General features: G+C 40.9%; 1 protein-coding gene across 2 annotated transcripts; it reads right to left on the bottom strand.

Annotated features, from left to right (window-relative positions):
* Positions 1-20: 20 nt before the first annotated feature.
* On the bottom strand, positions 21-18,944 carry LOC119656782 (cytochrome P450 306a1). 2 transcript variants are annotated; one of them, XM_038063368.1, is made up of 8 exons: positions 18,670-18,944; positions 9,659-9,959; positions 9,416-9,561; positions 8,953-9,182; positions 8,434-8,863; positions 7,849-8,037; positions 7,501-7,675; positions 21-282 (listed from the first exon to the last, which is right to left on the bottom strand). In XM_038063368.1, the coding sequence occupies exons 1-8, from the start codon at positions 18,682-18,684 to the stop codon at positions 98-100; spliced, it is 1,671 nt and encodes a 556-aa protein (XP_037919296.1). In that variant the 5' UTR covers positions 18,685-18,944; the 3' UTR covers positions 21-97. The 2 variants fall into 2 exon arrangements, with proteins under 2 accessions (XP_037919296.1, XP_037919295.1); XM_038063367.1 differs by lacking the exon at positions 18,670-18,944 and having other exon boundaries at positions 9,659-9,989.
* Positions 18,945-22,255: the final 3,311 nt, after the last annotated feature.

The raw sequence follows: 22,255 nt of genomic DNA, 5'->3' as shown, positions 1-22,255 counted from the left end.
AGATGTAGTTTAGTGTAGAGCAGAAAATATGTTATTACTATGATTAAAAGATACATTTGAAAAAATACAATACGAATTGATTGAAAATCTGGTGGTTTCAATTGTTGACTTTTTTGAGAAGCAGCGAATAATGCGGCGGGGTCAAGGTTATTCCGCATTCACCTTGCATATCTACGTTCGATTCTTCGGCCGATAGAGTGAATTCATAGTGGTATATAATGCTGCCAGCAAACAGGTAGAGTAGCATACGAGCCAGCTCTTCGCCCAAGCAAATTCGTTTACCTATGGAATAATCTGGTGTTAAAAACGATGGAATTTATATGCAAAGTGGATTAATAATAAAAAGTGAGTTCAGTTGGGTTTATCCAAATGATGTTATTTTGGAAAACGGTGAAGGGTTGATTATGTCTTGATGGGGATTCTCTGTACATTGGGTGAATAGAGCGCACGGGATTTATTTTTGCAGCCAGATCATCTAATTTGTTTCTCATTTCAGCTTCATGAACTCTTGACATACACCTGATCTGCTTTAAGTTAGTTGGAATATCTTTGTATTTAACAGTGGGAGGCTGGCAAAAGGTTGCTAGAATTCATTACATAACCCAAACCATTTCAGGAAATTGTAACACATGCTTGGTATGCCTTAACTTTTAGATCTTTGACGCAGCAGGCTGATCTAAAGATTATCAAAATTGACCTCCTTCCCTTTAAAAGGGGTCATCCCGTGTGTCGGATCCGGGGAATCGAATTTTTGTTTTTGGCATCAATTGTATCTCGATATAGTGTAGAATATATGGGCAAAGTGTTTTTTTGATATTCGGAACAGTTCGAAAATTATAGTGTTAAACACATAATAAGTCACGTGTCAGATTTATGTCGATCGTCGTGAGAAACCGCGTATTTATCGGTCCGAATGACTTCCCTAAAAGGACAAGAATTGAAGCCAAGGCTATACTTGTATTTCATGAAGAAAGCTAAGGTTTATGGACTTGGTATAGCAAATGAAGGATCAGTTAAGATTTTATGGCTAAAAATCACATTCTACTCTTTCGATGCGTTTTTCTCGAAACCACATTCAGCGAAATTCTTTGAAATTTTCATGACTCAGAACATATTTCTACGGTCCGGAAACTAGGATAATGGCGATTCAGTCAGTAGTTTTTTTTCATTCATTAAAGAAGCCTTAAAAAACACCAAAATTCACAAAAAAAAGTTTAACATGCCACCAAAAAAAAGCAAAAAAACGCCTTTTTTGGAGATGGGTGTATACATTTCTCTGTATTTCAATAATGAATTGTGCTATCGGGCTGGAAAAGTTACTACGCATGCTCAAAATATTAGTAAATATATGGTGAAAAATTCGTATTTGTATCTTCATTCAGTTCTTCACAAAAGATTTCTAAAAAAAGCGAAAAAAACCGCCTTCACATGGGATGACCCCCTTAAGTCAACCAACACCTCGGTAGGCATAAGGCCCAGATTGCAGTATATCGGGGATTATAACTAACTATAAAAGGTCAAAAGGATGGCAGATATGACTCATTGTTTCCAAGATGGATTTATTCGTTACTCATGATGATTTTCAGAACATATTCACCTCTCGAATATCTCTGGATTCATTTTCATAAAGTTTATGATAAGAAATATTCTCCATTCAGAATGATCCGCTCGTACTCCTTAGGAAAAATTCAATCGGGTTCAAAAATCCGGCGCATTTTGAATTTCATTGTAATTGTAATTGTACTAATTAATGGAATACTTGGGACTAAATCAACACCCATATAGACCGGGACGAAAGTTTGCAAATAAACTCAGAATTAACAAATAAAAATATGAGAGCCTTCAGTTCTCTATCAGAGTGCAATACACCCGTGTGTGTAAAAACTGTTTCTTCTTCTGTTTTTCGTTTTTCATTGCTTTATTCCATTCTGGGAAAGAATGAATTCGATGTGGTGCTGGATGGAGGTAGTCATCCAAATCGTTGTGTTGGACATGAACGGAAGATGCCAGCGTTACGACGGTTCGGCGGTCGATCCTGAGGTACAGAGAGACTGAGGGTAATATACCAAGCTGACGATCCATTTCTTGCAGTTGGAATTCTAAGGAACGGGTCTCAGATATCTATAATAATGAGCCACCGGCTTCTTGTTGCTTGAGGAGTGCATACAATACGTACGCGACTGGCTCAACTCAATCATAAAACAGCCCGACTCCGTTTTGCTCAAAACATTCTGCCTGAACTGAGGCTCTTTTCTCTTTTCAGACCAGGGTAGAATTGCCCTTTATTCTCAAGATGGCCGAGTTAAAGTCGGGTGAAGAAGAGGAGAACGCTACACTCAGTGCGATGTTCTTCTTCCCTTTGTTCAGCCTTTGTCCCATTCACAAGCGGAGTCGGCTCGTCGTGATCGGTTTCGCCATTTGGCTCTTTCAAATGCCTAGTTTGGATGCAATCGCGAGGCTTTTAAATCCCCATCCAGCGTATCAAGCCACTGTTGTTTATGCGGGCCTCTTGGTCGTTTACCATCGACTTCGATTTTAAGACCAATTACGTGGTGATCGAAGACCTCTCTCTCGCAGTTTTTTCACGATCGGTGCAACTGAATATCGATCGCGGATATCCTCATTCCAGATGTGATCAAAACGTGTCACACCACTAGTCCAATACAACATATTCGCCTCCATTATCGCAAGACGCCGTTCATTGTCTTTTATGGTCAGCCAACACTCAGAACCATAGAGAGCAACAGGACGGGCGTCAATGCGGTCAATTTTGGATTTGAAACGTTCGTTAATACATCGATCATAAAGAATACCAGTTGTGGAATGCCACTTTAGCCAGGTTGCGTTAATGCGTGAAGCAATTTCATAGCGCAGTTCTCCATTGGCTGATTGCGTTAACCCGAGGTATTTAAATCGCTCAGTTCTGGGCAGTGAATGTGCCTGTTTCATGCGGATCGTTGGGGTCGTCAAAAACTCAGTTTTATTCAGATTCAATCTGAGACGCGTTGCATGAGGCGATCATTCCATTTTTGAATAAATTGCTCGAAATAATTTTTGCTATTAGATGCTAGGAAAACATCATCTGCACAATAGTGTAGGGCGCTGGACATTGGATATCCCGTATAATAGTGTCCATAACAAGAACAAAGAGGAGTCGTGAGAGGAAACTTCCTTGATGAACACCAAAAGAGACACGCAGCGGTTTTGATATACCCGCCACATTTGGAACTTTACTTTTCGGATCGTGGTAGAGCAATTGAACGCAGGGCATGAGTGCTTCTGGCACTAAGTGTTGTCGTAGAGCATACCAGATGAGTTCATGCGGTATACGGTATAACGCTTTCTCTAGATGCAGAAATGCAATGTAAAGAGGTCGATGCTTCTCACGGTGTTTCTGCATGAGTAACCGCGCAGCGTGTATTACGTCAGCAGTTCTTCACAAATCCGGTTTGATTCGCGGTTATTTCAACGATTTCGCAAATACGACTGTCAAGAATGCATTCGAAAATCGTCATGGTATGAGAAAGTAACCGGATGGGCCGGTAATTTGAATATTCTGAAGGACTACCTTTCTTTTTCCATATTAGAACAGTGGTACTTTCTTGCCAGTCAAATGGTGTTTTATCTTCCAGAATAACCCGATTAAAGAATTCGCTGAGTCACAGTGTTGGATTCAAGTTCTTCGCTTTCCAGAGCTCAGATGTGATGTCGTCAGGTCCTGTTGCTTTCTTCGATTTCATTCGTTTTATTGCTTCCTTGACTTCAGTTGCGCTGACCGACAGAGGAGGAGGGCCGGTGATGATGTGGGGAGAACGATTTCATTTAGAAGCGAAGACAGGCCATCACTCAATGCAGAAACTTACATAAGAGACATTGAGAGGATCACTCGCGTATGCAACACATTCAACCACAGCTCACCCAATATCCATCATCCGTCTGGATAGCTGAGTCGTTAGATCACAAGGCTGTCTTACGAAAGGTCGCGGTCCATATCTCGCTGGTGGCAGTGGGATTTGTATCGTGATTTGAAGTTGGATACCAGTCGACTCAGATGTGAATTGAGTACCTGAGTCAGATCAGGGTAATAATCTCGGCGAGCACAACTACATTTCCTCCTACAAGGTACTGTAATCCTGTAGTCTACCGTTACGGTCTCGAATGAAGTGCTCTAACACATTTCAAGGCCTTTAGCCAATTGGATTTTTGGCCAACGATTTTTATTAACATCCATCATCAGGTTATATATAAATGCGCCTGCGATGGATCCCTGCGGGCAGCCGCGCTCCACAGCCAGTCACACACGCTTATTGACACCTTGGACCAAAGTAGCTCTTCCACAGAGCTAACTCCTGGTAGTTACACTCACGAAGTTTCGACAGCAGGGACGGCCAACTTAGGTACTCAAATGCGCCTTTAGGATTCCCGTGGGAGATTCCTTGATCGAAAGAGGAGGCGCCCCAGATGTATTAAATGCAAATTTTTTATTGATACGCCGGCGGAAACGGAAGATATCACGGAAAATCCATTGAGTTTGAGCCCACGGAAAATCGAGGAAAATTGAAAATTTTGCTGAAACCCGGGTCAGAAAAATGGTGAAAAGTCGAAAATCGGCGAACTCGCGTGGGAAATACCTCGATCGAAAGAGGAGGCGCCCCAGATTCGGGAAATGCAAAATTTTTGTTGCTACGCCGGCGGAAACGCAAGATATCACGGAAAATCCATTGAGTTTGAGTCCGCGGAAAATCGAGGAAAACTGAGAATTTTACTGAACCCCGGGCCGAAAAAATGGCGAAAAATCGGATTCCCGTGGGAGATGCCGCGATCGAAAGAGGAGGCGCCCCAGATTCAGCAAATGCAAAAGTTTCATTGATACGCTGGCGGAGACGCAAGATATCACGGAAAATCCATTCAGTTTGAACCTGCGGAAAATCGAAAATTTTCCTGAACCCCGGGTCGAAAAAGTAGTGAAAACGCGAAAATCGTGGGGTTCCCGTGGGAGATACCTCGATCGAAAGAGGAGGCGTCTCAGATTCAGGAAATGCAGAATTTTTATGGATAGGCCGACGGAAACGCATGATATCACGGCAAATCCAGTGAGTTTGAGCCCACGGAAAATCAAGGAAAATTGAAGATTTTGCTGAACCCGAGGTCGAAAAAATGGTAAAAAATTGAAAATCGTCCGATTCCGGTGGGAGACACTTCGATCGATACGCCGGCGAAAACGCAAGATATCACGGAAAACCGAGGGAAGTTGAAAATTTTGCTTAACCCCGGGTTGGAAAAATAGCGAAAAGTCGAAAATCGTCGGATTCCCGTGGGAGATACCTGGATCGAAAGAGGAGGCGCGCCTGACTCAGGAAATACGAAATTGTCATTTCTACGCCGGCGGAAACGCAAGATATCACGAAAAATACATGCCTCTTTGCCAATCATCAGGCATTGATTCGCTGTCCCACACCTTGAGCACAAGTTGATGAAACATTTGATGTATTTGGTCGCCTCCATACCTCCTCCTCCATGCATACATATGTCGCTCGGATAATAGCTATTAGCTTATTTAGAATGCCTCTCTTTCGTAAAGCATTTCAGATATGCTCCTTGTTGAGTAAGCATGAGAAATGTTCTTTAACGCGTTCCAGTACAATTTTGGCTATTATCTTGGCAAGTACATACAACTTCAATATAATAGCTTAAGACGGGTTCCCTTCGCTGGAATTTTAATGACCATCCCCTTCTCCCACTCAAGGGAAGTTCTAACGTTCACAGGATTTACAAATGCGTGGAAGAAGCAGTTCAGCAGATACAGCGGGAACTGTGATGAACAGTAACGTAGGGAGACCGTCAAGCGCAACGGCCTTACCCTGTTTGGGAATATTCTTGGCCGAGATGATTTCTATTTTTTTGAAGGAGTATTCCGTATCCCTATATTACTGTGACTAGCAATTTCATCCACAAGAGGTGGAAAACCAATGCGGCTGAGAACGGTTGAAGAAAGTTTCCTCCACCTGAATTGGTCGCCGATGTGGATGAGAAGTCTTCTGTTAACGCTGGGCTTCACTTTCTGCATGATATTCGCCTCCCCTAGCAAGGGCAATAATAGCCCTGGTGCCTCGAATATGTTTGCTGATAAGCTTGCAAAGTTCAAAATATCTGTTGGCTTGGTCCTCATTGAGAAGTGAGTCTTTGTGAAAATCTCCATATTCCCGTCTTCAAACTCATTCCGCACGCTCTTTACCTTTTACATCAAATCATTATTTTCCATATATTTTATTCACGGCAGAAAATGGTCATGTCTTAATCAGAATTTTGTATGCTTCTGATGCAGTGTTCAGAGGCGGCCGTAAGGAAGACGGGGCGGCAACCGTGTTGGCCAAACCAAAACCAAGTGGCCGAGGAGAACCTCCATAGTGGTGACACTGGGAGACACTGTACTCACTTTGGCTTGCCGGCCGTGATGCAGTAGGTGAATGCTCCAAACGTAATCAGACCCGAGTCTGCACGGGGACTCATCTGAAGTGGCAATTTGGTCACGAAACCTTACCAGGGGTATACTGGTACCATGGGAACCGGAATAGCCCCTGGACTCTCATATTTCGAGTGAACTCCCGTTATATGTGAGTACAGCTCGGTTGTTTGCGGTTGGCCCCCTAGTGGGAGCTTAATGGGGGTTGTGTTGATGCTCAAGCGAGAAGAGACCTTCGGGCCTCGGCGTGGTGTCGCGTTTCAACACGGGTGCCGTACTCCTTAGTTCGGTAGAGATTTAGGTAGGTCTTGTATCCACCAGTATGAATGCTAAGCCATGCACTTGGTAACGACTGGTACCGTTGTTGCTTGTCACAGCGGCGCTCTGATTGTGGTCACAAAATGAATTCGTGTCCTAAGAAGACCGTGGGATTAAGTCTTCCAGACAGGTGTTCACGTAAAACGCTCAAGAACTTAACTGCTTCTGATGCAGACCGTTTAAAGCAGTGCAGTGATGATGGTTCCACTGTCGCCATCTCTTGGGTAATAGCAAGAACTTATTTGAAGTCGTCAGGTTTTTTGCAGAAGAAGACAGAAGATTTGTTGAGGTTTTGCTATTAATTGCTACATAAAATGGGTTGTCGTCTTTGAAGAAGATTTTCGCTTTTTACAAGCATTGGAACATTTTGTTCTGTATTTTTTTTCTGTGCATTCTCTCCTGGCGCCAACCTTTTATAAAATCCAAACCCAGCAGATTTGTAATTTTCCTATATAAGGCGACAGACATCACATCAAATCACTTCAAATGACTCATCAAGCCACAAAAATGTGTGATATGAATTCAAAGTTTTTTATTATGCAAAGCACATACCAATCGAATTATTTCAGATATTTGAATCGGATACAAGTCCAAGCCCAAGAACAACGCCCTAGAATATCACAAATATTGGCAGGCGCAGTTGAAAGCGTGTTATCTGAAGGTTGTTTGCTACTTTGCCAGGTGAATTCGTAAATGTTATAATGTGCATTATCACTCACCTGTCTGAAATGGAATGAAGTTCGGTGGCGCGAAATATTCTCCAGTGGCAGTCAAGAATCGAGAAGGATCAAATTTTTCAGGATCTGGCCAAAATTCTGGGTTCATATGAACGGCCCATTGTAGTGGTATAATCATGGAGTTCTTTGGGATTGCAAATCCGCATAGCTCTGTTTCCTATAAGAAGCGATGAAAGAAAACAAGAAAAACTCACAACAAGAAAGAAAAGAAAAACACATAAAGAATAAGCACGAAATTCCAATGGATTATCCGCAACTCAAAATGTATATTGAATAAGTTGCTGAAATAAAGTAGTTAGAAAAAATATGATTATTGCTGAGCGAACATACTTTTGTGGTGCCATGTGGAATTCCGAGTGGTACAACAGATCGTATACGCTGTGTTTCCGATATGCAGGCTTTCAGCAGATCCAGTTTTTCAAGGTCGTTCAAGTTTGGATTCCAAACGGCAGCGTCGCCATTCGCAAGACCGCCATCAGCAACAACGGCATCACTAATCATACAAGTTTCGATTATAGCCTATTATTATTGAAGAGTTTTAGTGTCACATTTTGAAATTCACTTATGGAAAACAATTTAAGCCGAGAGATGTTTTTAACCCTTGTATGTGCGGTAAATACAGCATCCAAGCTGAAAAGTCATAACCCTAGGAGTGTCTTTGATCATTACTTATTCGTTTCAACCCTCAGGCCTTCCCTCTAAATAAATTATTCTGTTGTTTAAAAAATCACTTTCACTTTTATTCTAAATTAAAGTAATTGAAGCTTGGCGTCCCATGGTCAATTCTACTCTCTGCTACTCTGTGCCCATTACCCCCACCCATCAACGATACCAATTAAAACATTAAAAACAACAAAACAAGGGTTAACCAAACAAAAATCTTGCGAATAAGAAAAACCAACATCATTGTCATACCGTTCTCAATTGTGCCTGCAAGCTAGGATTTTTTGCCATGTAGAGTAAAAACCAACGTAAGGTAGTTAGCGTTGTGTCGACGCCGGCGCCAAAAAAATCCGCCAACAGGTGACGTAATTGAATATCTTTGTAAATACTGTGGGCGGAATCGTCGCCTTGTGACAGCCGCCGCTCCTTCTCTTGAAGAAAGTATTTAAGAATGCAATCGACGTCGCCGACATTAAGGTTAGAGCTGCAATCATCATTGCTGCTGTCGTTCCTGGGGTTTTCAATGGACTCGCCACTTTCACTTTCTAGCGCATTAGAACCGTTCTTCGTGGTTGCCGACAGTACGCTTCTGGCCTTTTCAATGATTCTATCGTAAATTGCATGGGTTCGCCGCTTGCCGTCCAATAAAAAGGCGATTGTGTTTCTATTAGCCGGCGAAAACCTGTTTTCGAGGCGGCGTCGAGTCAGTGCGGTAATCAATTTATGGATCGGTTTAATAATGTCATTAATCATGGAAACCCAATTATGTACCTGAGAAGTGGCAAGAAGTTAACGACTCCCGACACGCCAATGTGCTTGACGCCTTCTTCTTGCAGTTGCTGCAAATATTTCCAAGTTGCGTCATCATGCTCGTAAGTGATGCCGAATACCAGATCATTTATAACATTCCCCATCGAATGGAGCAGGGCGTGCATTGGATTCACCAGAAATTGCTCTTTACCTTCAGCGCATTTATTGCTTATTGCTGAATTGTTCATCATCTGAAAGTGAAAATGACAAACGCTTTCGAGTCAATATACGTTTTTAGAATATGTACTCAAATTGAACTGGAGCGAAAGTGGACAGCATAATAAGAAGAGCATTCTAAATTTAAACGGAGTTTCCTCGAAGCCACCTTCGATTAGTATTCCCAATGAGGAACTCTTTCTAAGAAACCGAGGGCTTTATCCTAGTCGTAACAGATTAAATGTGACTCATTCGCTTAACAGCAGACCTGCAAGAATTCCTCGACTCCGGCCTTGATCCGTTTCTCCAGACGGCTTCGAACCATTCCAAACTTGCTCATCCCGAGTCTTCGTAACCATTCGCTTGATTGACGACGTTGATCTTTCCAGAGAAGGCCTTCGGCACAAACGATACCTGTGAAATTAAATTTTATGAATTTTTAATTAGCGGGTTACTCGCTTGAATCTTTCGTTTTATGCATTGGTTTAGTGATGTTCTATATGTTTCATACCATATCCACCCATGATGCCATGCGTTAGATAGAGAGGTGCTCGCCCGGTGTATTCTTCGCGTTTGAGTGCTTCGCGAATTATAGTAACATCTGAGAGCACAACGGTGTAAACGGAGCCTAGGTAAAGACCATAAATTGCACCATATTTACGGGAGAGGTCTTGCAGAGATATGTACGGTAGGCGTGGATTGAGAAACGGTAAGTAGCCAAGAATTGGAATGCCGAGTGGTCCTGGTGGAAAATTTCGTCGTCTGAAGAAGCAATAACTCACATAGATGATTATGGATGAAAGTAGAAGCATCTGAAAGTATAATAGGAAATTATCGTTCATGTTGGGTTTTATTTTTCGTTGGGAGTTGTAAAGTTAAATTTCAGAACGGTGTACTTCCATTTTAGGTTGAAATTATTTTCATTTTCAAGGAAAGAATTCATTACCTCATATTCACTGTATATACCTAAAGGTCCCGTGGGGCAGACAAAGACAATTTGATGAAACAATGGTAAAAAGCTCAATTTTTCAAATGTAGAACCCTTTTCTAAGATTCTGATTCATGTGGGTTTGGAAAATGTTCAGATTTCAGGTATTGTTTAAATAGGTATGTATGTACTTGCATACATATTGCATACACACCTAAACGCTTCAGAGAAAAACTATTACAAGAAAAACACTAAAATAAGCAAAACCAATCGTAGAACGGAAAAAGGGTGGCCGACATGCAGCTACCGTAAGTGCAAGGCTGTTTTGACATTGTTTATTAAGGGGTTAGGGATAGTCAGAGACATGAAAAAAAGATAATTTTCAATAATTTTTTTTGCCAGTAAATTATTTTATTTTATAAATGTTTCGACTCAACTTCACAAAAATTTGAAAACAAATTTTATAATTTTAAAAGTTATGGCTGTTTGTGTTGATCTAGTTCCAACAGAAATTGCTTGTGGAGACCATCACAAATCCTTGGAGATTTATCTAAAATCAATCGAACAACAGAAATAGTTTTATTAATAGATAATGCTAGTGCCTGATTGGAGCCTTTTTTTTAAAGGAAAAATTATCAAAATGGCGACCCCAGGAAACTTTTTCAAGATTGGTGACGAACCGGACCACTTGGGAAGTAACCTACTTCCTCTTTTGTAGCCCGCGGACTCCTCTTTTTTGGGTTAAACACCCAAGTTTTAAAGAAGAACGAAAAAGTTGACTGACGGTGACGTGACGTGTTTAACACAAAAAAGCGGAGTCCATGGACTACAAAAGAGGAAGTAAGAGGTTCGGTCCATCACCAAATCGGTGTGTGAAATGTGTGAGTGATTAATGATAATAGAACCCGAGAAATGGGTCGCTTGTAGCTGCTGCTAGCTACCTGCTCTCGAGCATGCCGGTGCGCCCGTGAGCCCTTTGTTAACTGTCGAATAACTGGAAATATTCACAGATTCACTTCAAATTTTTAGAGAATATTTTTAAGATATTATACTTTGAGAAAATGCAAAAAAATACGATGCAACTGCAAAAACCATTTAAGTGTGAAGGGAAGAAGTTCGAATCACCACTACTTTATGTATTAGTAAACAGCAGCAAGGAAACGGAAATTCACAAATGTCGGAAAAGAATTTGCCGAAACATATGAAAACATGATGAGAAGTAAGGATGCGGTGTATACTGAAATCTAAAAATTTATTGGGAAAATAAATAAAGAAATGAACACCCCAGTGACTCAACTGATAATCTCAGATGTTAAAACGAGTTGAAGGTTTCTGGGGGCTGAAAAAAAAGAGAAGAAAAAACCTTGACTGACGGTTTCGGTTCAAGTGGTCCGGTCCGTCATCAAGTGGATATGGACTCAGGACTCCAGCATCCTCAACCTGAGAAAAAGGAATTGAAAAAAAGTTCATGAAACTTAATGTTACGAATTTGCTTTTACGTACTTCCACCGCTGTCACCAATTGTTACGATTTCCTTTACGTAATCCTGTCGCTATCACCAATTGTTACGTTCTTAGATATTTGTACTCGTTACTTGCTTTACGTAGGCTCGTATCACTGGATTGCGCAGCACTAAAAAAACCCGTTCTATGGCTTTAATATAAGCGTTTATTAAACACTAAATTAAACCGTACTGTATAATTAATTATAGAACAATTCCTTTAACCGGTACATTCGGGGCATATTTATAGCCGTCGCTATCTGTTCTAACTCTAGAACTAGACCGACTCTGTAGGCGGATTTCTGGCTCTTTTATACCTCACGAAACATTCCAGAAAGGTATGTAAACACTAGTACTAGAACACTACTTTGCGTCTTTGATAAGATCTTCTTGCCAACATTAGAGTCATCTGTTAACAATTATCGTATCTAAACATTCGCCCTATTGTTATACAATTTTGGCGTCTTGACTAGTTGTCATAACTACGATTTACATTGACGTCATACATAATTTTCTAAAGTGGCTTTCATCACAATAGGAATCCCCTCCAACTTCATAAATTGAACAAACTCCGCCCTTAAGTGCTAATGTTGATGTTGGCTTTTGCTCTGGAGTGGCGTAGAAAATCGGCTGCGTTTCCATGGTTTCTTCTGTTTATAATTCCTAACTACTCCTACTCTTTTCTGAAACCCACACTTGTATTAATGCGTAGGGAGAGTCTCTTCTGCAGTGGTTCATTTTACTCGAGAATACACGTCTTCAAAAATTTGCATTCCTTTTAATCTTGTCTTTTTCTTTAAAATTATTAAAAATTATTCACTTCAATTTCACCATTTGGCCTTAAAAGGGTATTAGTAGAAATATTTAAATGTTAACCCTCGTTTTAAACCCAGTTATCCTCGTAAGGCTTGAGCTTCCCCCTATTAGGTTTATTATCACAATAAGAACCGTGATAATAATAAAACTACAGCACAGTCTTATTGCCATCGAATAATGGAAGAACGGTAGAACAAATAGATATTCTGTATCAGCGCACAATATGATTTGTCCTTGGTGAAGTAATAAAATCTGTTCAGCTACATTGACAAATGTCCTTATTATGGAGAAATGGCAGCATTGAAGTAAAACTTCGCAACCTGCTAGGAAAATGAACTGGACCATTAAAAAAGAAAATTAAAAATTTGCTTATTTTACTTTGATTGCAGACGAAATATTTACGAATACCTTCACAAATGCTAAAACCGTTTTCGCAGCAATGCTAAATAAAATTTCTAAGAAATTTGAAATCTAAAATTTCCAACGTGATATTACCGATCGCGACAGTCCAAGAGTAGTTACGAATACCTTCTTTCCCTTTACTTTGGCATAGTTTGAATCAAAGGGTACTCCGCTCCAGGTGAAACCGAGAAGTTTCGGAGAGAGAACTCACGGCTAAGCTACTCGCTCTGGTCGACTGGCGGACGTCAAAACGTACGCGATACTCATGCTTCCTTCCATCGCCATCTGCCTCCTGGAAGAAAGGATTCAGCCTATCTAAGGAGACCGTCTTGAATTTACCACCCACATCCAAACTGAACGCGTTCTTTCTCCCTTATAGGGGTCCTCGTATACGAGGTTTTCGAGTGATGGTCCTCACCAGAATGTGGATGCAAGATTCATGCGCCCTAGGGGTGTGAACCGCTGGCTGTGTGTAACGAAATGGCGGAGGGAGCTTCAATTTGGAAACGGTATCCTGTAGTAGGCGTAAAAATCTGGTCTTTCCAAGCCCGCCACTTTTGGACAAGATCGCCGGCAAGTGACCAGATCAGTAGAGGCAGCAAACTCCTCGCGGACGGCTGTACGGAGCCAGAACGAAAGGCGAGACCTACTACCAGGACGTCTCATCGGGCGCTTAAGCAGCTGCCTTAAGCGTCCGATGACAGCGTTCTAATATTGCATTTAACTGCTGATGGTATGCAGTTGTCCGCTGGTGTTTGAATTCAAGGAGCTTTTCGAACTCTGAGAAGAGAGTAAATTCGAATTGCATCATCTGGTCTGTGATGATTGCGGCAGGAACTGCAAAGTTAGAGGAGGCTCATAGCCCGTAAAGACAATGGACGCCTGTTTTGAAGGGAAAAATCGAAGTACTTGAAGTTCAGATAAGTAGCTAGTAATTCACGATCCTGGGCGCTGTAATTCGAAAGAGCGGACTTGTTTTAATAAGAAACCCAGCGGTTGCCATTTTTAATTCACCATGAGGTGCAGCCCAACGCCCACTACGATGTCTGAGACATCGACAAACGTGACTAGAGATGCATCCTGCTGAGAGAATACCAAAAAGTATAGTGTCTACCAGCTGGTTGATCGTGCAACCAGACGGCTTCTGAATACTACAAAACTTCCGACAATTCTTAGCCTTAATAAAAAACAAAAAGACGTTAATTGAAGCCTGGTTAAGGTTGTATGCCGTCAAGAGTGATGGAATGGAATAGGAATTTCACCTGTTGGATAAATCTTTTCAATGTTAAGAATTAGGCGATTGTCAAGTGGGGATTAAAAAATGCACTCGAGGTGTACCAAATGCTAGGACTCGGTGGAAGAGGTGACCAGAATATCATCCAGAGGGATTTGGTGGTAAGTCTTGGCGAGTGGAATGTGGTACCGGTCAGGAGTCGGAGTGGAGATAGCCAGCTGTTGTTGGCAGGTCTGCATAGGTAGTTGTTGAAACTCTTTCCATGCAAAAGCGAGTTTTTGGGGGAGTGTGTGAATGTGCCCTCACATTAGTTCGACAAATGGAAATCACTGAACGGCCGCTACAGACAATTCATTCCCTTCACTAGAAGTGAATTTATGCTTCTGGTCTGGATTGGAAATATGTCATTAAATTACAAACAGTCGCATACAAAGAATTTGCTTGCTCCTTGCTGTAAAAACTAGTTGACTTGAAGATGATGCTATGCTCCAATGTAGCATACTTAGGATGTTACCTGGTCCATGCGGAATTTGGACAATGCATCCCAAGTATGGATGCAGTAGACTGTACCCACTACTGGAAATTTTTTGGATGAGTCCTCCTCCCGGGGATAAAAGGTCTCAGTCGATACTTATTCTGCCTTACCTGAAGAGGCCTGAAGAGGAGGAAGCAGGTCGTTTCGACGTGGAACGTTGCGACGTCAGATAACAATTTTCACCAACATTTGTATCTGATATGTGAGTTCATTCGTTTGATGACGCGCAGGTTTTCATCATCATAAAGTTGGGAGTGTATTTTAACGTATATTCTTGAATAAGCGCATATGATATAGATATGGGTTTGGAATTAGCAGTAGCAATGTAGTAAAAGGTAATGTACCGATCAAATAATCTATGCCACCCAAGATTATTATGGTTAAAAGTTCCAGGTTAAGGTTTATTATCTTGCCCTTGTATCATCAATATACTCGTACATTATAAAATATAGATTAAAAGTAAATTGTTCTGGACATACATATCTTGAGAAGTTACCGAAGATGTAATCTGGGAAATTTCCTGGGTTAGAGCTATAATGGTTCACTTTGCTACCTGTAGCAGCTGTTCAGTTATATTTTCAATACATTTAGCTGACAGTGGCTCTTTCCGCCACATTTATTAAATGTGTGTAAAACAAAACCTCATTAAATTTAAATGGCTTTACTTATCGGAACTCAATCAACGGTATGAACTCATATAATAGAGATAATTTAAAAAAAAAACATTGTGGAAAACTATTACCTGGCGTTGAAACGTTCTGCGTCGAAACATTCCTTAATCATCGCAGTCTTTGAAATCCCCACTTTGGCGTCATTTCTGTCATGCCGATAGTAAACCCAGATGGTATTTTTGGCCATGCCTAAGCATCGTATTCATTCGAATAGAGACCACCTTCTTAAAATATGTCCTAAAAGGACCTCGTAGATCGGGCCTCCTCTTCGAGTACATAACATCAAGTTTCCCGGCCTGAACTAGGGGATTTTCAATATTTTCATATAATTCACAACCATGTCTTTTTTGTAGGTCTGAATAAAGAAGCGAATAACACCTGGTAACCAATTTTGGTCAAGCAGCTCCTGGAGAACAGGTAAGGTCCTCATGAATTTGCTTCTGCCCTATATAAAACCGCAGATCGTAAGTTTTTTAATGGATCTATTGAAAGATCACTAAGCAATTATTGCTGTTTGTTTATCATTTTCCATCATTAGTAACCCCTTAAAATACTTAGTTGAAAACAGCTCCAAGACAATTAGAAACACCTTACACAGTCAATTTAAACAAGCTGTGATTTAAATTTTTTATCCAATGAAAGTTAATATGATGCTTTTTCTAATGAATGACTTTTGCACAAAACATCGTGGTAGCCTCCAAAATTGATGCACTCATGCAGTTTACCTCTGTACATAGCGGAGTCATTGGAGCTTTCGACCTCGGAAAAGAGTTAAAATTAATGAATGGTTATGAACTTGGGGGTTTCTTTGTTATGCTAAAAATTGCAATGTTTACTAGAAAATTTTGTGCGTTTTAATTTCTTTTATTGTTTAGTCAATTAACCATGGGTATATTAATGTTGTTATAAATAATATAGTTTTTTAATATTCTGTCCGTATGTTTCTTTGTAGATCCCTCCGTCCGTCTCTGTGTTCGTCTAACCATCTGTATGCCTCTTAGATTGTGTATCTTTCCGTTTGTCTGTTTATCTGGTTGTCATACACAATTTATTCGGAAACGATTGCATTTATTGACACGAAATTTTGTGAGAATGTTGCATATAGAACTAAAGAGGACTCAACGAATCTCCTTGGAAAATGCCCCTCCGTATACGGATGGGCTCTAAAGTGTCGGTGCCGCTTTTTTACGTACACTCTTTTTTGTTCTTGACTGATTGTAACCGGGTCCTAAGTAGGTCTCGTCTGCTACTCGAGGTAACCCGGAATCCGACCCGAGTAGGTTAATGTTATCCATTGCTTAGGTTCCGTGTTTACCTCCTGGAGGAGTGTTGAACGTTTCTGTCTTGAAGCCTGGCGTAGTTTCTTTTTGATCCGATTTTCGATGAGGTTCCTATTGTATCTGTTTTCCTTGGCTGTTTCCCGGATGTAGTTCATTTCTTTATTTTTTCTCTCCTCATTGAGCGGCGTTGTGACCATCCTGTGAATCATAAAGTTCAAATCGTGGTTTGAGGTGTATGTGATGGTTTGTTGTATCAAGGTCGGTTTCCTGTAGATGTTGAATTAAAAATCCCTTCTTTCCCGGATTATTTTTAAGTCTAGGAACGGTATTTCCCCTTTCTGTTCGATCTCCATGGTAAACTCGATACTCCTGTGTGCCCGGTTGAGTTTCTCGAAGATTGCTCCTACCTCTTTCCTTTATTGATTGCTAATACATCGTTCACGTATCTGACCCAGAATCTCGGGAGTTTCCTAGCCACCTCAAGTTCATTCTCCAGGTTTTCGATAAATACCTGGCATAGCAGCGGTGCTGCTCCCCCGGAGATTGCTTTATAAAATGTATTCCTGAATGTGAAATAGGATTCACTCATACAAATGAAGGCCAGTTTCTTTTAAAGTTTAGCCTTCTTCCTCCATTCGCATTAGTTTTCGTGTGTCGTGATCCATTGTTCGAACAATTATAAGGCTCCTTTGATCGGTACGCTCGGGAGGAGATTTCATCACTTTGTATCCCCCAGGCCTCGTTAAGTCTGGCAATGACTTTACTGCCGTTTTTCACTGCCCCAGGGACACCCTTTGTCGTTGGCCAACACTAATATTTTGAAGGAAGTGAACGACGTTAGGAAACTAGACTCTTACGAGAGTCTCCACGTCTCGAAAATTCTCCCTGAAAAAAGGCTAAAACGGACATGGGCAACAATTTTCCCACCTTGGTGGAACTTTTAAGGAGAAGTGGGAGAAGAGTAAAGAAAATTTTCAGAAGGCAAAATACTGAAGAAGAGGACAGTTGATTCCCGAAATACGTATTTGTATATATTACCAAATATTTTTAGCCAATAACAAGTCGGGAAACCGGAAGCTGGACGCTTCAGGTATGAAAGGTTTTGTGTATTTCTTAGTACGTAGCACGTAATATATGCATATATTATGTGAGATTATCCACTTCCGGATGATATTGACATTCATAGCCTTAAATTTGCAAAGAAGCGACAATTTTGACGTATTATAACTTTGTTAGTAATAGTGCCATTTCCACCAAACTTGGTGAGATCGTGCTCTATGTCATACCCTATATCGTTGCGTGGTGCTAGCATGAACTTAAGGGGGGTTTTGCAGCCGATTACTAAAAATTACAGTAATATACTATTATTGACTTTATTTGTATAGATAGTATGGAAGGTATTTCGGAGCCCAAGCACCATATACTGGTAGCCTCCTGATTTTTTTCAGATTTTTCGGTTTGGTAGTTTCTGAGAATGGCCCCCTTAAAGGAATGATCAGTTTCAACCCCCCGCATTCCCCACCTTTCCAACAAATGTCAAAACTAAGACCGCTTCGAAAAGAACTAACCGAGACCTTTGATTTGATATCCCACATGACCATATTTGATGAAAAAAAAATTACACCTTCCTTTTCCCCCCCCCCCCCCCCCCCCCTTAACTTCATCATAAACGGATGTAACTCACTGTATGCGTGAGCGTTCACAGTTCCCAGCTTTCTACCAAATTTGGTGTCAATCGCTATAACTGTCTCCGAGAAAAATGCGTGTGACGGACAGACAGTAAACCGATTTTAAAAAGGAAAAAAAATTTGAAAGACAAATCTTTCATTGAGCAATACTTGCTAAATAATAAGGTTTTCAATAGTAAAGATTTATTGAAACGTAGTATCCAAGAAACTGATCAATTGTAGATATTTATCTGCCATCATCGAAACAATTCACTATCAGCAAAAAAAATCCGTAAAACTTGTTACATTGTTGTTTCAAATTTTGATAATTTCTTTTCGCTTACAGTTTGAGAACCCACGATACTTCTTACTAGAACTTCTTGAGGTGCAGCCAATATATGTATAATAAGTATATTATGCTACATTTCGACTCGATTGCGGGAGAGACTTGCATGATTTAAAATTCTCGTTGGTTGGTATCGCCTTACCCACTTTAGCTCCATTGTTGTGTATGATCACAAGATCTGGCTGGATCTGAGGTTTGCGAACACTCTGCACTTTTTATTATCACAAAATGCAAGCAGAAAGGATTTCACCCTTGGAAACTGAGAGTTGAATTCAGCTTAGCTAAGGACACTTTCGATATTCGTAACCTTTTCACTCACTGGATAAGATAAAACTAAAAAGGCTCGCCCAGAATGAGCAGAAAAGGAGCCACGAAATTGCCGCTTATAGAATTTGCCTTGGAGATTTTCTGGTTACCTTTGCGCATTTCAATGATATGGAGATGCTGGTGTCGATAACATCGCTGACCAAGTCAGCCAAAGTGTTCTCGGTGTTGGAATATTATAAAGTGGATACCTGTGTAGGTGATCAGAGGTGGATTTGGGACTGATTCGATTGTGCTGTTTCAGGGTAGAATGTTCGAAAAATTAAGATTCAAGTCGAATACAATTGATTTTTTATTGCGTCGCTTCTATTTGATTGAGTTTAGGGGATAAATGATAATGAAAGCACTTCGCAGAAAAAAGTGGATGAATTGAGTGAAACCAAAAGGCATAACATCAGAAAGTTTCTAACTCATAGCGACTGAATAAGTTTTTTGATTGTAGACGATGGAAAGGACCGCATACTAATTATTTTTGGTAGTTTCTTCAGAACTAGGTTACTTTCCAACAATTATTTGGAGAAGTTTAGCTTTGTCTTTTTTTTTCCAATGTTGAATGGTTTTGAGTTTAAGTATTTGAAAAACTTTCATCCCCTAATATTTTACCTTATTGTAGAGATTATTATCAGCAATTACTGGGCCTTCACACAGCAAAAAAGTACTTTGTAACCAAATCTAAACTACAATGGTATGTAGCATAGTAGCGGGAGGGCCCCTATTAGTGGTCATAAGAGGATGATCAGTTTCTCATCAATCTGGCATCAATCTCAATTCATCATAAGTGAACCTCACCATACCAGACTGACAGATTTTATTTGAAAATGAATGAATGACGTTCAGATAATTTGCGATAGTTTGAGTCACCAATGTAAAAGTCACTGCGTTTACACCATCACTCTGACTATTGTCCTTGTTTCCTTAACGAAACACAATCTTTTCCCCCAAATAGTCCGGAAAGGATGGGCAATAGGTTGCATTGTATTTTAAATATATCACTGGAGAGGTAAGCATGGTTTCCAAGGTCATATAAATTCATCATCTTTCGGCTATGGCGCTGAATGTAAGGTAAAAATGTTTAATTCGTAGTTTTTTCAAGGTGTCAGACTCCAGCGGCTTTATCCTTCCTCATAGATTCTTTAAATGTTTGCTTGCTGTTGCCTCTTCCTGGTTGATTCACTACTAGAACAAATCCGTGTTAGATATAATAAAGCTCACTATGAAGGAAGAGCCACATGTTCTACTATTCGTCTAAAGTTTTGTTCCAATCTCTATGAACTTCTTGTGACGATTCTGATAAATTGTCGGCCTGTTAATTTAATTCGCTCAATAGTGGAACGTTTGGCTTGGTAATTTGTTCTTATGGTCATGATACCCATTTTTAGATAATCCATAATAACTACTTCGAGCTCAGCATTTGGAATGTACTTTCATAACTTGAGCTTTTTACCGTATCTTAAAATGAATTAAAACAAAAAGTTCCTAAAACACACGAGCGCAGTGTCTAAAACAGTTGATGAAACCCGAATTAAATCTTCGCCTTCATATGTGTCCGGATAGCTGAGTGGTTAGAGCGCAGGGCTGTCATACGGAAGGTCGCGGTTCAAATCTCACTGGTGGCAGTGGAATTTGTATCGTGATTTGACATCGGATACCAGTCGACTCAGCTGTGAATGAGTACCTAAGTTAAATCAGGGTAATAATCTCGGGCGAGCGCAATGCTGACCACATTGCCTCCTAGTGTACCGTTACGGTCTTGAATGAAGTGCCCTAACACACTTCAAGGCCCTGATCCAACATGGATTGTTGCGCCAACGATTATTATTATTATTATTATTCATATGTTTGGACATTGATACCATTGACCATTAGTTATGGAAGACTTGGGTATATGATTTAGACGAACCAACTCAAGAAACTTAACATTCGCGTCTATTACAGTGTCTCAGATTTGCAAATAGATATTGCACATTAAAAGCCCCCATCAACCCAGGAGAAGGAAAGCAGAACTGGGTATGGTAACCCAACTTACATTAAGACTTTGACTGTCATCCATATCATTTCACCTCCATGTCATGTAACCTTATGGCTGTCAGGTGATCAAGCTTAAGTTTCCTAGTGAATGGTACTATGGTGGCTTTGGCTGGATTGATCCGTAGTCTCGCCTTCCTGCATTAATTAAAATAATGTCATCCTCGTAACCCTGCTCTCTAGCATTTTGCCCATCTAAAATGCCAGGGTATTTCCCACTCCCATGCGACTCAGGGCATCTTGCATCTCTGTGTGCGATGTCTTGTCGAATGCTCCTTCAATATCCAAAACACACACAGTGCTATTTCTTTTGTTTCTATGGCCTTCCGTAGTATATCCGCCAGCTGATACAGAGCAGTTTCAGTTGACCGTCCTGCCCGGTAAGCGTGTTGACAGTGATGCAGGAGATTACGTTTTAGAGAATTCACTTGCCAAGATTGGTCTGAACTTCGAAGTCGATGGTAAACGACCAAAAGTCAGGCCCAAACAACGGTGGTTTGATACGCTGGATGGGGATTCAAAAGCCTCGAGATTACACCCAGATCAAGCATTCGACAGAGCCAAATGGCGAACCCTATTACGACTAGTCGACCCCACTTGTGAACGGGAAAAAGGCTGAAGAAAAAGAAGAAGAAGAGGTTGTCTGTGTGCTTCTCCGTCGTTTTTGAGTACAAACGATGTTAGGCAAATTGGTCTGCAAGATTTAGGGTGAAAAGGGTCCGTTTTACCCGCTCCTTCCGCGGAGCGGGTAGCCACAAGGTCCCCGGTCAGGAACTTTGAAAGACATATATATTTTAAATTACGTTTAAGAATTATGCAAGCGCTTGATTTTTCACAAGAGGAGTCCCAAATTACCTGCATGCTTCCTCCTTGCAGCGATTAGGAGGTCCATGAGATTTTCCGTCTCTATCATCACTGCGCTGCTCGAAAGCGTATCCCGGTGAACACAAGTTTCGAAGTCCATCTCTTGTACATCTGCCTGACGACAAGGTCTTCGATGGTTTCTTGCTCCTCACGAGTGAGCATTTGCTCGGGAAATATTTTTGGGCAGTATCGCCAGTCGAATGCCCTTGACCGCACTAGCATAGCTAATTGCGGGCGTCCTGAGTCCTGCCTTCACCCCTGACCTGTCTAGGTTTCCCCCTTGGGTTCAGGTTTGGATTTTTTAGGAGCATTCTATTCATGCGTGCTAATCCCCGCTGCTCCACACTTTCTCGGCTCCGTCAAAAATATCTTAGGTTTTTCCTGAGCCTTCTCAAGGGCCTCCTCTGGATTCAAGCCTTCGTTTAGGTAGCGCAAGTACAATTTAGCATCTGCGCCATTGAGACCTGTTTCCTTCCTGACGTCTGATATATTTATCTCAGACGTGTTTTTGCTAG

The sequence above is a fragment of the Hermetia illucens genome, chromosome 5, assembly GCF_905115235.1.
Source record: "Hermetia illucens chromosome 5, iHerIll2.2.curated.20191125, whole genome shotgun sequence".
NCBI lineage: Eukaryota > Metazoa > Arthropoda > Insecta > Diptera > Stratiomyidae > Hermetia > Hermetia illucens.
Note: the sequence above shows the minus strand (reverse complement) of the source record. Positions and strands in the feature narration are given on the sequence as shown.